Below are 13,393 nucleotides of genomic sequence, written 5' to 3' on the forward strand. Positions count from 1 at the left end.
GCTCCTTAGGTCTCATTTAAATCTATGCTCTTTCTAAAATCATTTAAGTTATGGCATCATGTTTAGAAAATGTCCCTAATGCTTTCAGAAGTGATAATAGAATATTTGCATGCTTTTTGTGGTATTTCTTTTATTTTTATTTAAACTCACAGTGTTTTCTGTACTAAAATGTCTTAATAATAAGCCTATTGTCTTTTTGCCAGGATTTTCCTTGAATGCATAAATATACATATTGAAGAATGTATTGTAAATGTCTGAGAACCAGGAACGTTTTTACTTACAAGTACTAAAGAGCTGTAAATTGAAACATTCTCACAAAACATTTTGAAAATACTCAAAATGATAGTATAGTGAAAATGGTTCATAAAAAGTAAAGTAGAATGTTTTAATTAGCCATCTTTATTTCCTTAGGGTCTAATGAAGAAATTCATTCGGTGTTCTACACGTGTAACTGTAGGAACTATTAAAAAATTTCTAAGTTTAAAACTAAAACTTCCAAGTTCTTATGAGGTAAGTTAAATAATGTCTAACCTTGCTTTTTAAATTATTATTATTATTTGGAGGGTGAGGGGGAACCAAGGTTTGAACTAAGGTATACTCGGTCACTGAGCCACATCCCCAGCCCTATTTGTATTTTATTTAGAGACAGGGTCTCACTGAGTTGCTCAGCTCCTTGCTTTTGCTGAGGCTGGCTATGAACTTGTAAGCCTCCTGCCTCAGCCTCCTGAGCTGCTGGGATTATAAGCATGCAGCACTGTACCCAGCCTAATCTTTCTTTCTTTTTTGCTTTTTTTTTTTTCAAAACTCTGTTCTGAAGTAAAATTCTAACAAAAAGAATGAGTTTTAACATAATATATTCAAATTAACTTTTGTGGAAACTTTCATCTTCTTATAAGAAATGATATTAATTTGATATTGATTATAGCTAGCTTATGTATTCAGAAAATATTATAAATAATAAGCATAAGAAAAATACAGTGTGATAGGATTTGAACATAGGCATTGACAGGTATGAAATCTGTATTTTAAAGGAAGCCTTTGATCTTAAACTTAAGTTTTCTCTGATGACTGATTAGTCTGGGTTAATTTTTTATTATTATTATAGTTTGGTCTAACAAACACAAAAGAAAAATTCCAAAAACATCATTTTTTGTGTTAAAAATTTGCAACAATTAGGTATCAGAGCCCAGTGATTAGTAAAAGTAAAAGATAATAATTTGTAGATATAACCACAGTGAAAAGTAGAAAATGTAATCATTTTTATGATGCGGTTTTATATTTTATTTTCTTCTTGCAAAATACCATGTACAGTTTTATCTCCTTACTTTTAAGTCTTACTCATTAATTTGCCAGTTTCTTGTTTCTATTCAGAAAGTTGTTAGAGCTAGGAACACTTACTCTCAGTATTACTTCTGGCAGGTTTATATTTGTCTGTAGACTAAGATGGAAAGAAAACAGATTTATTCCACTGATAGCTCCTTATCTGTCCCAAAGAATTTTCCTATGATTTCGTGGAAATATTGTTTGTCTCCCATTATCTTGCTGCCTGGCCTGTTAGGGGATGATTTAATGAAATGTCTGGCAGCTGGAACTTCTTTTACAGACTTGCTAGTTGGGGAAGGATAGTTAGTTGTTAAATGATTAGTAATCGCATCCTATATAAATTTCTTTACTTTTTTGCTTGTGAATTTTACAGGCAATGTAAAGAAAGGGAGATTATTTACTTTGTTTTTTTAAGAGTTAATAAAATGATGTCTGAAAAGCATTTTGAAGTTCATATAAGTCACCATCAATCATCAAAAGATCAATTCAGTCTCACATGTCTAATACAATTGGGACTATATTTGTTTTAGACTTAATATTCAAAATTGTAGTTTCTGTCTAGCCAGACAGAATTATTTAGAACTCATTCTTTGGAACTCCTCTTCATGCTTATGAAATCTTACTAGTTGATTTCAATAGCTAGAGAACTGAAATGTTATTTATAGAGATCTGTTTAATTATGCTTTGTCAAATTAATGAACAGTAGCCAGAGTTCCTGTGGCCTTCACAAAGATTTGGGGAGTTGTTTGGTTCCTGCAACATAGACCAAAAATGATCATTTATAAGTATAACCCTTTATTGACAATTCATGCCTGGTAAGAAGAAGATCCTGTAACTGTTGTACAAGTACCAACCAAGTAAACCAGAGAACCCAACTAGCCCTGGAACACAGATCTGTGCTATAGTCCTAAATGTTATGTCAATTTAATTATCAATAATTACTAGAAATTCTCATATACTTCAAAGACTCTATAAATTATTGTATCTACATTCATTACCTTCTTTAAATTGGAACTAAGTAACCCCTTTCAATCTTGGAAAGTCCAAAGGATTCTGAGAGATGAATTTAGAAGCTAGAGAAGCTGTAAGGAACTATGAGCTTGCTACAGTTTGTTCTCATTCAGCAAGGGCAAAGTGTAGCTAAATCCTTTAAGGTTGCACAGAGATGTGGAATAAGAAGGTCTGTATTGCATTTATGAATTATGTGTTTGAACTTGAGAACCAGGTTATATTGGACAAGATAAATAGTGCTTCTTTTATTTATATCTGAATTGTTAATATTCTGTGAGAAAGAAAAGTGCTAGAAAGTAAAAATATTGAGTGTTCTTTTAAAAAGAAATAGTTCTATTTTGTTATAATTGTTTGGATCTCTTGAAATTTGAAAAAAATTAAAATTTGTGAATTGAAAATTATTTATGTTAATATTATCTGTAACTTCTTTTTAAAGTTGGATGTGCTGTGCAATGGTGAAATTATGGGGAAGGATCATACTATGGAATTCATCTATATGACAAGATGGCGACTAAGAGGAGAAAACGTAAATTGCTTTTATATTTACCTATGTGTATATTTAGTTATATACTATTTTATTATTAAAATTTAACAATATACTTAGGAATTTTATGAAAATATGGCTTGTGAAGAAGAAACTGGTTCCTCTTGTTTGTCTCAGCATTCTGAAAACTGGTTCAACTACAAGACCAATGTCTGTGTTATACGTGTTTTTTGTTTTTTAAGGTGAGTTCAAAACTCCATTAAAATATGCTCAGGATTCTGTTAACCTCAAGAAAGATGACACGTATTTTTTAAAAGCCCAGTAACTAATAGGAACTTATCAGTATATAGATAGGGGGTGGGGAGAGTAAGTACTGCCCTAACTGGTATAATTAAGGGTCAATGAGAGAATTCATTTAGAGTTGTGATAAGGGACATATTGGGTAGAATCTGGATAATCTCTTTTTCAGGTACCTCCTTAACATTGAAAGTATAAAATCAGGCCTAAGGGTAAGTGAATTAGCTGTGGTTTCTGATACCAGAATTTAATTATTGTGCCTACGCCCTAGGAGAAATTATTTAGAGGAGAAAACCTAAGAAAACCAAAAAGTAAATTTTGTATTTTGAACTCTCATTTTTTTATTAGTCCTAATTTAGGTTTGAGTACATCTGAGTTTAATATGGGATATTAGGGAAGTTTGAGGCACTAGGGATTATAAGACTGATTTGTGGGAGTAAGGAATATTGCAGTAATGCTACCTGAAATTCTCTTCATGATCTGAGTGATGAATAAGCCTTAATGAAGACTGATTGAAAAGTTGGACTAGATAACTTCTAAGGTCACCTTTAAGATATTAAGATTCTGTGGGGTTTATGGTACAATATCGTACTTTCCAACTCTGAGAAATGTAATGCTTTTATTTTGTAAGTAGGTTTTATTATATTTTATTATAAAATGTAAGTTACTCATAAAATAAAACACAAAATTAAGAAATGTTACCTCTCCCAAGGAATAGGTAATGTAAAATCCAGATATAACAGGGGTTGTCATATTTCAGTAATTCAAACATACTTACATTGAACGTAAATATCTTTGCAACTGTTAAGAAGCAAACAGTGGGTAAAACATTTGGCTGTTTTTCAGAAGAAATGTCTTGATATGATATAATAATACATGAACCACCTAACTTCTTAAATCAGAATTTTTTCCTATTTGAGTTTCACATGGGTGAATCCTTTTTGTGAAGCTGAATCCATTAGCCATAGCAAAAAGAGTTCAAGACCAGGAAGAAAAAATTACATTTAGTGTCAGTCATCAACTAGTTTATTGATCTCAAAGAATTCATCGAATCTCTTTGTTTGTTTTTTTTTATTGTCTTTGTATTTGGTAAATAACTACTTGCCTTTCTGTGACATTTCATAGTGCTTTTAAAGGGTTGTGTATGAATTACTTTTGTTTTAAGTATTAAAACCAAAATCTGTCAGACACCAGGTGCAGATTGCAGAGAGAGTAAATTCTCTTAGCCAGTACTGTTGGGGAGAGAATATTGTAATATTACCTAAAACATTAGCATTGTATTGGATGTCCTTTTAGCTTTCTTTAGTTCAGTGTTAAAAGAGATGTAAATGGCCATCAGTGTGAGGCCTCTGCTGGTGCTCACCTGTCCTTCACAAGATCCCTGTCAAAAGTTACCCATACTGCCAGTTATTTTAAAGCTAGAGCTACTTCACAGAAATTGTGTATTAATAGACTATCAGTTATATCAGTTTTTAATATAATTACATTTCTGGTAACACATTTCTGAATAGTTTGAATTCTTTAGTTATTTGAGTCATATTTTAATAAAAGTTCAAAAAGTGGTTCAATATCATGATTTATCATTTAGGTGAAAAACAAAACAATTAGAAAAATTACCACCTTTTACATCTAGTACATAGTAAAATAATATATTAGTCTATTTTTTTTCTATTTTCATGATAATTCTGGTTGTTTGGTTGTTCTTCTCCAAACCCATGTCTCCCTCATTCTTCATAGTCTCAGTGGTTTTGAGATTGGTAGCTTCATTTTTCCAATTGCTCAGACCAAAATTCCTGAAATCAGCCCTGATTACTTTCTTTTTATTTCATTCATCCTTAGCAAATTCTAACCACTGCCATCAAAATACTAGAATCAGAATCCAGCTGTGTCTTACTACTACTCTGGTCTCACTCACCATGGACATTTTCCATTATGATTCTGAAAGTCTCTTAGCTGGCCTCTACCCTACCCACATACTCTCCTCACCTGATACCACAGCTAGAGGACATGTCACTCTGTGCCATTCTGTTCAATTTATTATCATTTAGATAAAAGCCAAGTCCTTCCAAAGACCCATAGAGATGGCTCCCACATAGTTCTCCCTGTCACTCCCACCACAACACACACATTACCATTTCCTCTCTCTTTGGCTCACAGCCCTCTAGCCACAGTGTCTTCTGTGCTTCCTCAAACATGCCCTACTGGTATTGCCTTCCTGGGTATTCATCCAGCTAGTTCCTTCACACCTTTTACTTCAAGAATTTTGCTTCTGTGTCACCTTCTCAATGAGGCCACTGGCCTCCCTTAAAATTAACAACTCCCTCTCTGATGACATTCTTTAATTCATTTTCATGATTATTGTTTTTCATAGTTATTTTAAACCATCTGACATACTGTGCCTCTTGATTATATGTTTATTATTTGTCCCCTCACTTAACTGTAATTTAAAACCTAAGATTTTAGCCAGGCATGGTGAAGCATGCCTGTAATTGCAGCAACTCAGGAGGCTGAAGCAGGAGGGTTGCAAATTCAAGGCCAGCCTAGGCAACTTAGTGAGACCCTGTCTCAAAATTAAAAGAGAGAGAGAGAGAGAGAGACAGAGACAGACAGACAGACACGGGCATGTGGCTCAGTGATTAAATGCTGTTGGGTTCAATCCCTGATACAAAAAAAAAAAAAAAAAAAACTGGCATTTTCATTTGGTCACTGTTGAATTTCCAGCACCTAACACACTGCCCAATACATTTGTTTGAAGACTAAATTAAATGAAAATTTTATCTTTTATAAAGTAGTAGTTACATGAAATATATCCTAAAGATAATTTTATTTATTTGAATCTTAGTTTCTTGTTTGTTTTCTGTTAAACAAACTTTAAATTCTTGCTCTGGTTCCAATTAAGTACAAAATTATTATTTTAAATGAATTCTGGCAGAAGAGTGACCTGGACAAATGTAGCAATAGTAATAAAACAATCATTTCTTCATTAAGCCCCTACTAGCCTATTTTTTGTGATTCATTCCTTACTATCTCTGCCATCAAGAGGCCAGGATGTCTGAAAAACTCTCATTATTCTATCTACTGCCATGGATAACTAGTTCTGCTTTGGGCTGGGGTTGTTTCCTAAACTAATGAGTATAATGTGGTTCTTTCACTTCTTATCCTTTCTTATAGTAAACATTTTAATCCATCTGAGATTGATTTATTTGCATACACATGTTCACAAGTCTTAATTCTATTTTATTCTAAAATTTTTTTAATCAGAAATAAAATTTATTGAATAATCCATACCTTACCTTATTATTTCAAGATATCAGCATTATCTACACATATGTATACATGAATATGAATGTATACACACATACACATATGTGTATATGCCCCTGGGTATTCTGGTTTGTTCTTTTGAGCAGGTCTTATTCTGAACCAGCATTACACATTATATAGCTTCTTAAAAATCTGATTATATAACACCCCTGTCTAAAAACCCTTTTAGAAAACTGTCCATTTACCTTGGGATAAGTTTGGTTAGAGTCTAAACTAAAATGTCTTATAAAACAAGTAGGTCTTCTAAGTTGCTTTATGATGTATATTAGTACCTATTGGGGCAAAAAATACCTATTTTTTTTAATTGTTTTGTCTAGTTTTACCCATTCTTCCAGACTAATCTTTGAATGGGATTGTGATTGGCAGTGAATTATATTTCTAGGTTGCTTCACTGGAATTGGCATCATTATAGTTTTTCATTGTATTTGCTTCTGTGAGACATCTACTCATATGTTCCTTACTCTTTATCTATGTCTCTGAGTAAATCTGTAGGTTTTTTTCCTCTCTATATTGGCTATTTCACCTCTAGCAAGGCTACTCCATATTCAGATCACCCCTTACCTTGTCCCATTCCTACCCTACTGGAGGAATCTCAGGACAATCAATTTTGCCTGAAGTCCTCAAGTAGTGCAATGTCTCCCTGCACCACGCACCTTCTGCACCACTGCTTTCCTCTGTCCAGGACTAGTTCCACTTCAACCTTAGACCCTTTTCTTTAGCCCTGCTCTTTCTGGACCCACTTCTCCATTTTGATCTTTTTTTGAAAGATTTTTATCTTCAGGAATCAAAACAAACATCCAGTCAAACTTAGATACTTCTTAGAAATTTTTTCAGTTCTTAATGATATTGTCACTTTGGAATTTCTTGTACTCATGGCTGACCATGATATTTGCTTCTTAGTGGGAGAAAATATACTTAAAAAAAAACAAAACGGTACTTCTCAAACTTTAACCCAAAGATATAAATCATCTTGGGATGTTGATAAAATACAGATACTGACTCAGTAGGTCTGAGACAGAGCCTAAGGTTCTGTTTTTCTAGAAAGCTCCCAGAAGAAACCAGTGTATCTGATCTTTGACCATCCTTGAGTAATAGGATTTTAGTGTGATAGGACTACTTACTTGTCCTTTGGCTTCTACATCTACAAATTGAAGGTGTAGAATTAGTTTGGAAAGGGCTGTCATCTAATGTCATCATCAATCTAATGCTTGGATTTTGTTCATAATATCCATGCCAGTGGTCATCACTGTTGTCTGAAATATGAACAGTATATATTGTTTTGTGACTTCTTTTTTTGCTTGGCAATAAATATGTGGAAAAAATAAACTTTGAAATAATTCTTTTTAATATAGTGATAAAATTTAATATGTGTGGATGTAGCACTGTTTAGTTAATGAAATAGCTTGGTGGACATTTTGATTTTTTAAGGTTTTTTGACGTATATTTATATACATTGCCATATATTTTTGGGTACATGTATTTTTTGCCCATGTGCAAGCATATCTATTGTCTGGATTCCTAGAAGTAGATTTACAACAGAGTATGTATATATTAAATTTTGAGAAATGTTGAAAAAATGTTCTCTAAAAAGAACAGTTTATAATCATACCAGTAATATACAAGGGAGTGTCCCGTTTCTGACATCCTCACCAACTCTGCATATTATCAATTTTAGATTTCATCTGTGAACTTTCATATTCATTGTCTTATTTTTTCATCATTATGTTTGACTTTTTAAAATTTTCTTCAAGGAGCTTTTTATATATTCTAAGTATGAATCTTTTGTTACAGAGGTTGCGGTAATTTTCTCCCAGATGTGTCCTGCTTCCTAGTTTTCCTTAATTGATCCTTAAAAATTAAATTATCAATGCCTGTGTTGAAAAGTTGAACAAGAATTAGTGAAATATTATATACTCAAGTTCTTAGCAGAGTGCCTGATATAATAAATGTTAACTATTTTAGTAATAGCTCATGTATGTTAACTTTCATTATGATTATAGTTTCCTCCTCCTTCACTTGGTTTCACCTCTGACCTCTGTCAGTATCTTTCTATTCAATCTTTTTGCCATGGAGTCATGTCTTCCTGCTCTTCCCTTCTTGGGTAGGGTAAAGTTCACGCTGTCAGTGGTCATCACAGCCTTTTCCTAGGTGATCCTGTTTAGTTTCATCTCCTCCAGCAGCATCTGCTAGTCCAGCACAGAAGTGACTGTACCATGCTTATCTATCTTTCTTTGACTTATTTTTGTATTATTTGCAATTTTAGGAAAAGCAAAGGTACCCATCTTGACTGATACCAAAGAGACTAATAGAGAAAAGAACAACTAGTGAAATTGCATTTTTCCACTTTAACTCTCTAATAGAATGCTATGTACAACTTGCCTCGTTAGGCAAAGTCGAATAAGCCAGAGCTTGGAAACTCTTCAGAGAAAAAGGAAGTCACCAAAAAATCATACTACTAGGCACATTTTATAGCATGTTGATGAGCACTATACTCAAAATCAAGGACCAACTTCTAAAGAAAAAAATTTGCTCAAGTATTTTGGGGAAATAGAAAATTTATAATCTTTCAAAGTATATCTTTTAAAAGCTACTCTGGGAATTTAGAAATATTCTGATTTATTTGTAACTTTTATGTATTTAATTTTTCCATTTGAAGAATATGCAATGTAGAATTCATATATGCATAATTTAAAATATGTATTGTTTTATAGTCCCATTACAATGAAAATTATATTTGTATTTAACAAGTTGTAACATATTTTGGAAATCAAGATTAATAACAATTTCACATGTGGTTAAACTGTTAAAAGGTAGTAGGTTTACAAATGAATCTACTCAGTAGTTTAAAAATATATTCATTCATTTATTTACTTATACAACACTTAATGAAGTGGCTGCTGTTTGTCAGTTCTGGATCTTATCTATATAAGATTGCAAGTGTAAATATGAAATATATTCAAGGAGCTCATAATCTAATGCTATTAAAATAGATATGGAGACTAAGACTCTAATTTGAGCAATATAAAGAACCTAAATAAAACAGGAAATGGATCCCTTATAGGTTGAGCGAAGTTCTGTGCTCTGATCTCACTGAACAGTGCTGCTTTCAGGGGTAGCTGAATAGGAGACCTAGGAGAGACTGACCGCAGGAAGGGATGGAAGAAAGAGGGTGCCCTTATATACCAAGAGATGAGGATTTTCTCAGGAACTAGTATTTGAAAAGGAGATGGAAAGGGTAGGATACCGTATTGGTATTTTCAAAATATTAACCTAACTCATAGCTAGTTGCTAAAATTACTTCAAGCTAAATTTTACCAATCACTAAGTTATTAAATCTATTTTTTTCAAAACCAACTATCATTTTCTCAGTGTTTTTTTTTAATTAATCATGTTGACTCTTAATGTTTGACGTTAAAATATTTTAAATAATCAATTTTAAATATGTATCCAGTTGTGGATGCCTCTTATCTGATGAGTTCATCTCCTCCGCAGTTTCGGTGTCTGAACTGCTCAGCTTCGCAAGTCTGCTCTCAGGATGGCCCTTTGTATCAGGTAAGAGGCACTCACGACGGTACATATGACCATCATGATGCCATGGCAGTGATCGCTTCATCCCCAACTTGAGTTACTGAGACATGTCACTCTGTAAAACTGATGTTTTTATGATCTTTTCTAAACTTAAATCCCCCAAATTCCCCATTATTTTAGTTGTCCTGAAAAAACTATTTAACTTTATTGAATATAAATTGAAATTATAAATGTTAAGGCCATTATTTATGAGTCAGAAGTTCTTAATAATTACTACTTTCAGTCCTTGAGAAATCTCTGATCCATTTTGGATCAGGATGTTGCCTTCTTTGTATAAGTGTGATTTTATTTTTATTTTTGCAGTGCTGGGGATCAAACCCACACCATCCACACACTAAGCAGTGCTCTACCCCGAACTATATTCCCAGCCCAAAATGTTATGTTTGGGCTTTTTTTTTTTTCTTTTTCTTCTTCTTTTTTTTTTTTTTTTTTTGATGAGCCATTCATCCACAAGTAAAAGATGAAATGCCAAGTTAGATGACTAAATAGGAGCAAGAACAAAATCTAATTGTGAGCTTGCTTATAGGGCATTGCTCTAAGTTTTTTAATCCTATTACCTCTTTTAATAAGGAAATGACAGTGAGCTAATTTAATAATGTGCTGATAATATTTGAACATGTGTCTGAGAAAAGTTTATCTAGTAAAAATACACTTAAAAATTTTTGGAAAGTAGAGACTTAAGTGCCCTATAGTAAGGATTATTGTTAGGTTCAGAGATGATCTATGATCCACCTTAATCTTGTGGACTAATCATAGCATTTGTTTAAAATATCCAGATTTTTTATGCCAGCAATTAAGGTAGTCTTCATCCCTATTTCCTTGGAGCCAAGAAAGGAGAATTATGTAAACTTTAGAACTAGTAAACTTCAGTGTAGCAGTTTTGGAGTTGGACAAATGAATGAATGTTAAGTATTAATACTTCAATACTAATCAAAAAATTTGAATTAGCAGCTTATCTAAAATTTCCCTCAGTCTTTTGGTCAAGGCTATGTTGTAGGAATCCCCATGCCTTCACTAAGATGTATGTTTTTTTCATATGCAAAGTTTAAGTCCTAGTTTTTTTAGCAGTGGAATAAGCAAATATAATGACATCTATAAAGGCCAAGAGGAAATCATTTAGGGGGGAAAAAATCATCCTTTACCTTCTATTACACAGATTAGGGTAAGGGATGAACAAATAATTTAGTTGGAGTTGGCAAAGTTTATAAAACTCTGAAGTTTATAAATGTTTTAGCTTTAAGCTTTGTAGCTGATTTGGGGCTGATCCATAATGGTATATTGTCCATAGCTAGAACCCACATACACACAGCTTTTTTATTTTATTCTTAGTATCAATGTCTGTGTCCTTAGAAAGAAAGATATTCTTAAATCTTAGTGCAAATTATTAGAACATGACTGGAATGAGACAAATTTTCAAATCTACACAAAATTCCATTTCTTTCTTCAATACTTCATTACAGATAATAGTCTCATATATGTAGATAGATAGATAATAGTCTTTAAAAAAAATTGAATTTGTAGTTAATTGTATGTATCTTTGGCCAAAACCAGAAATTTTCTAGGAAAAGTTTTCACTTTTTTATTACAAGAATATATTGATATACAGGTAATCTTAGTGATTGGGGAGGCTGAGGGAGGAGGATCAGAAATTTGAGGCCAGCTTCAGCAACTTAGCAAGGTCCTCAGCAACTTAGCAAGACCCTGTCTCAAAATAAAAAATAAAAACGCCTGGGGATGTTTATCAGTGGTAAAGCACCCCCAGGTTCAATCTCCAGTACCAAAAGAAAAAAAGAGGGAGAGGAAAAAATATGTATTATATGTACATACAGAGCTATGTATTATTGAGTTTTTAATTTTGTGAAAATTTTCTGAAATAGAAAACTTTCTAGGAAAATATTAGTGGTTCATATTTACCCAAGAAGGGCTAGGAATATAGCTCAGTGGTAGAGTACTTATCTTCTAGCATGGATAAAGCCCTGGAATTGAATCCCAGCACCACCAAAAAAAAAAAAAAAAATCCAAGAAGAAAGAGAAGTTAAACCACTAATTCACAAAAGGCATAAAAAAAAATTTAAAGAATTAATTTCCTCAAGAAATACATAAGTGGGCCATATATGGTAGTACACACCTGTAATCCCACTGGCTCGGGAAGCTGAGGCAGAAAGATCACAAGTTCAAAGCCAGCCTCAACAACTTAGCAAAGCCCTAAGCAACTCAGGGAGACCCTGTCTCTAGCTAATAATATAAAAAGGCCTGAGGATGTGGCTCAGTGGTTAAGCACACCTGGGTTCAATTCCCAGTACCAGAGAGAGAGAGAGAGAGAGGGAGGAACACACCTAAGTGGTTTTATGGTCACATTCTCCAAATTTCAAGAAGTAGATCTCTCCCATGCTGTATATAGTTTTAAATCACTGAAAAAGAATTCTTCCAAATTTGTTTCACAAGGGTAACATAAACATGATAGCAAAACTGACAGAGAACAAAACTAGTACCAGATCTCATTTTGAATATAAGTATGAACATAAGCAATATACTAAAATATACTAAATATTCTTTTGCATAAATTTTTTTGGTAGTGCTGGGAATCAAATTTAGGGTCTCACACAGGCTAAGCAAGGACTCTACCAGCTATATTCCTTGTCTTTCTTGAGTATATTTGGTCCATTAAACATACTAACATATTATACAAAAAGAATAACAAAGACCTTGTATAATTTTTATCAGAAATGCGAGAATGGGTTAATATTATGGGGTTATCTCCTCAATTTTAAGTCTTTTAACATATATGTATGTATATATATATATAATATTTAATAAAATTCAGTGTTAAGTCCTGATTTTTTCCCTAACTTGTTTTTATTTTGAATTTTTTCAAAAGAGTGGGAAAATTGAAATAATTACTTAGGAATAGCCTTAACCTTTACTTAGATTTACCAATTAACAGTTCATTACATTTTCTGCCTCTTTTGTCCCTCCCTCTCTTTTCCCAAATCTTTCTCTTATTTCTTTCTTTATATATTATTTTTTTGTAGAACTATTTAAAAATAAATCAGTACAGTTGACCATTAAATACTGCAGCAAATATTTCCTAAGAACAAAGATCCTTTTATATTTATCCAAAATTCCATTTCACACACCAGAAATTTAAAGAGTATATTAAATATCATAAAGATGTCTGTTTACCCATGATAAAATTATGAACTTAAGCATAATTTTAGACATATTTTTTCCAGGTTCTTATCTGACTTAACAAATTCAGGCATTCTAGAGTTCATCAAAAAATACAGATGCTTCTGCTGAGTGATACCAAACGGTTGTAATGTCACCAATTGTCACCCCTCTTGAAGACCTTTTCAATGTCTTTCC

The 13,393-nt window shown here is 32.7% G+C and overlaps 1 protein-coding gene across 4 annotated transcripts in view; it reads left to right on the top strand.

The window, feature by feature from the left end:
• Positions 1-13,393, top strand: part of Pcgf5 (polycomb group ring finger 5) — a 124,086-nt gene that overhangs the window by 87,982 nt on the left and 22,711 nt on the right. For 2 of the 4 annotated variants that reach the window (XM_076834549.1, XM_076834548.1), the window contains exons 7-9: positions 412-510; positions 2,771-2,860; positions 9,932-9,991. In XM_076834549.1, the coding sequence (XP_076690664.1) occupies positions 412-510; positions 2,771-2,860; positions 9,932-9,991 (249 nt within the window). The remainder of the gene's footprint in view (positions 1-411; positions 511-2,770; positions 2,861-9,931; positions 9,992-13,393) is intronic. The other 2 variants (XM_076834550.1, XM_076834551.1) reach the window with 1 other exon arrangement.

Source organism: Callospermophilus lateralis, chromosome 15 (assembly GCF_048772815.1).
Source record: "Callospermophilus lateralis isolate mCalLat2 chromosome 15, mCalLat2.hap1, whole genome shotgun sequence".
Taxonomy (NCBI): Eukaryota; Metazoa; Chordata; class Mammalia; order Rodentia; family Sciuridae; genus Callospermophilus; species Callospermophilus lateralis.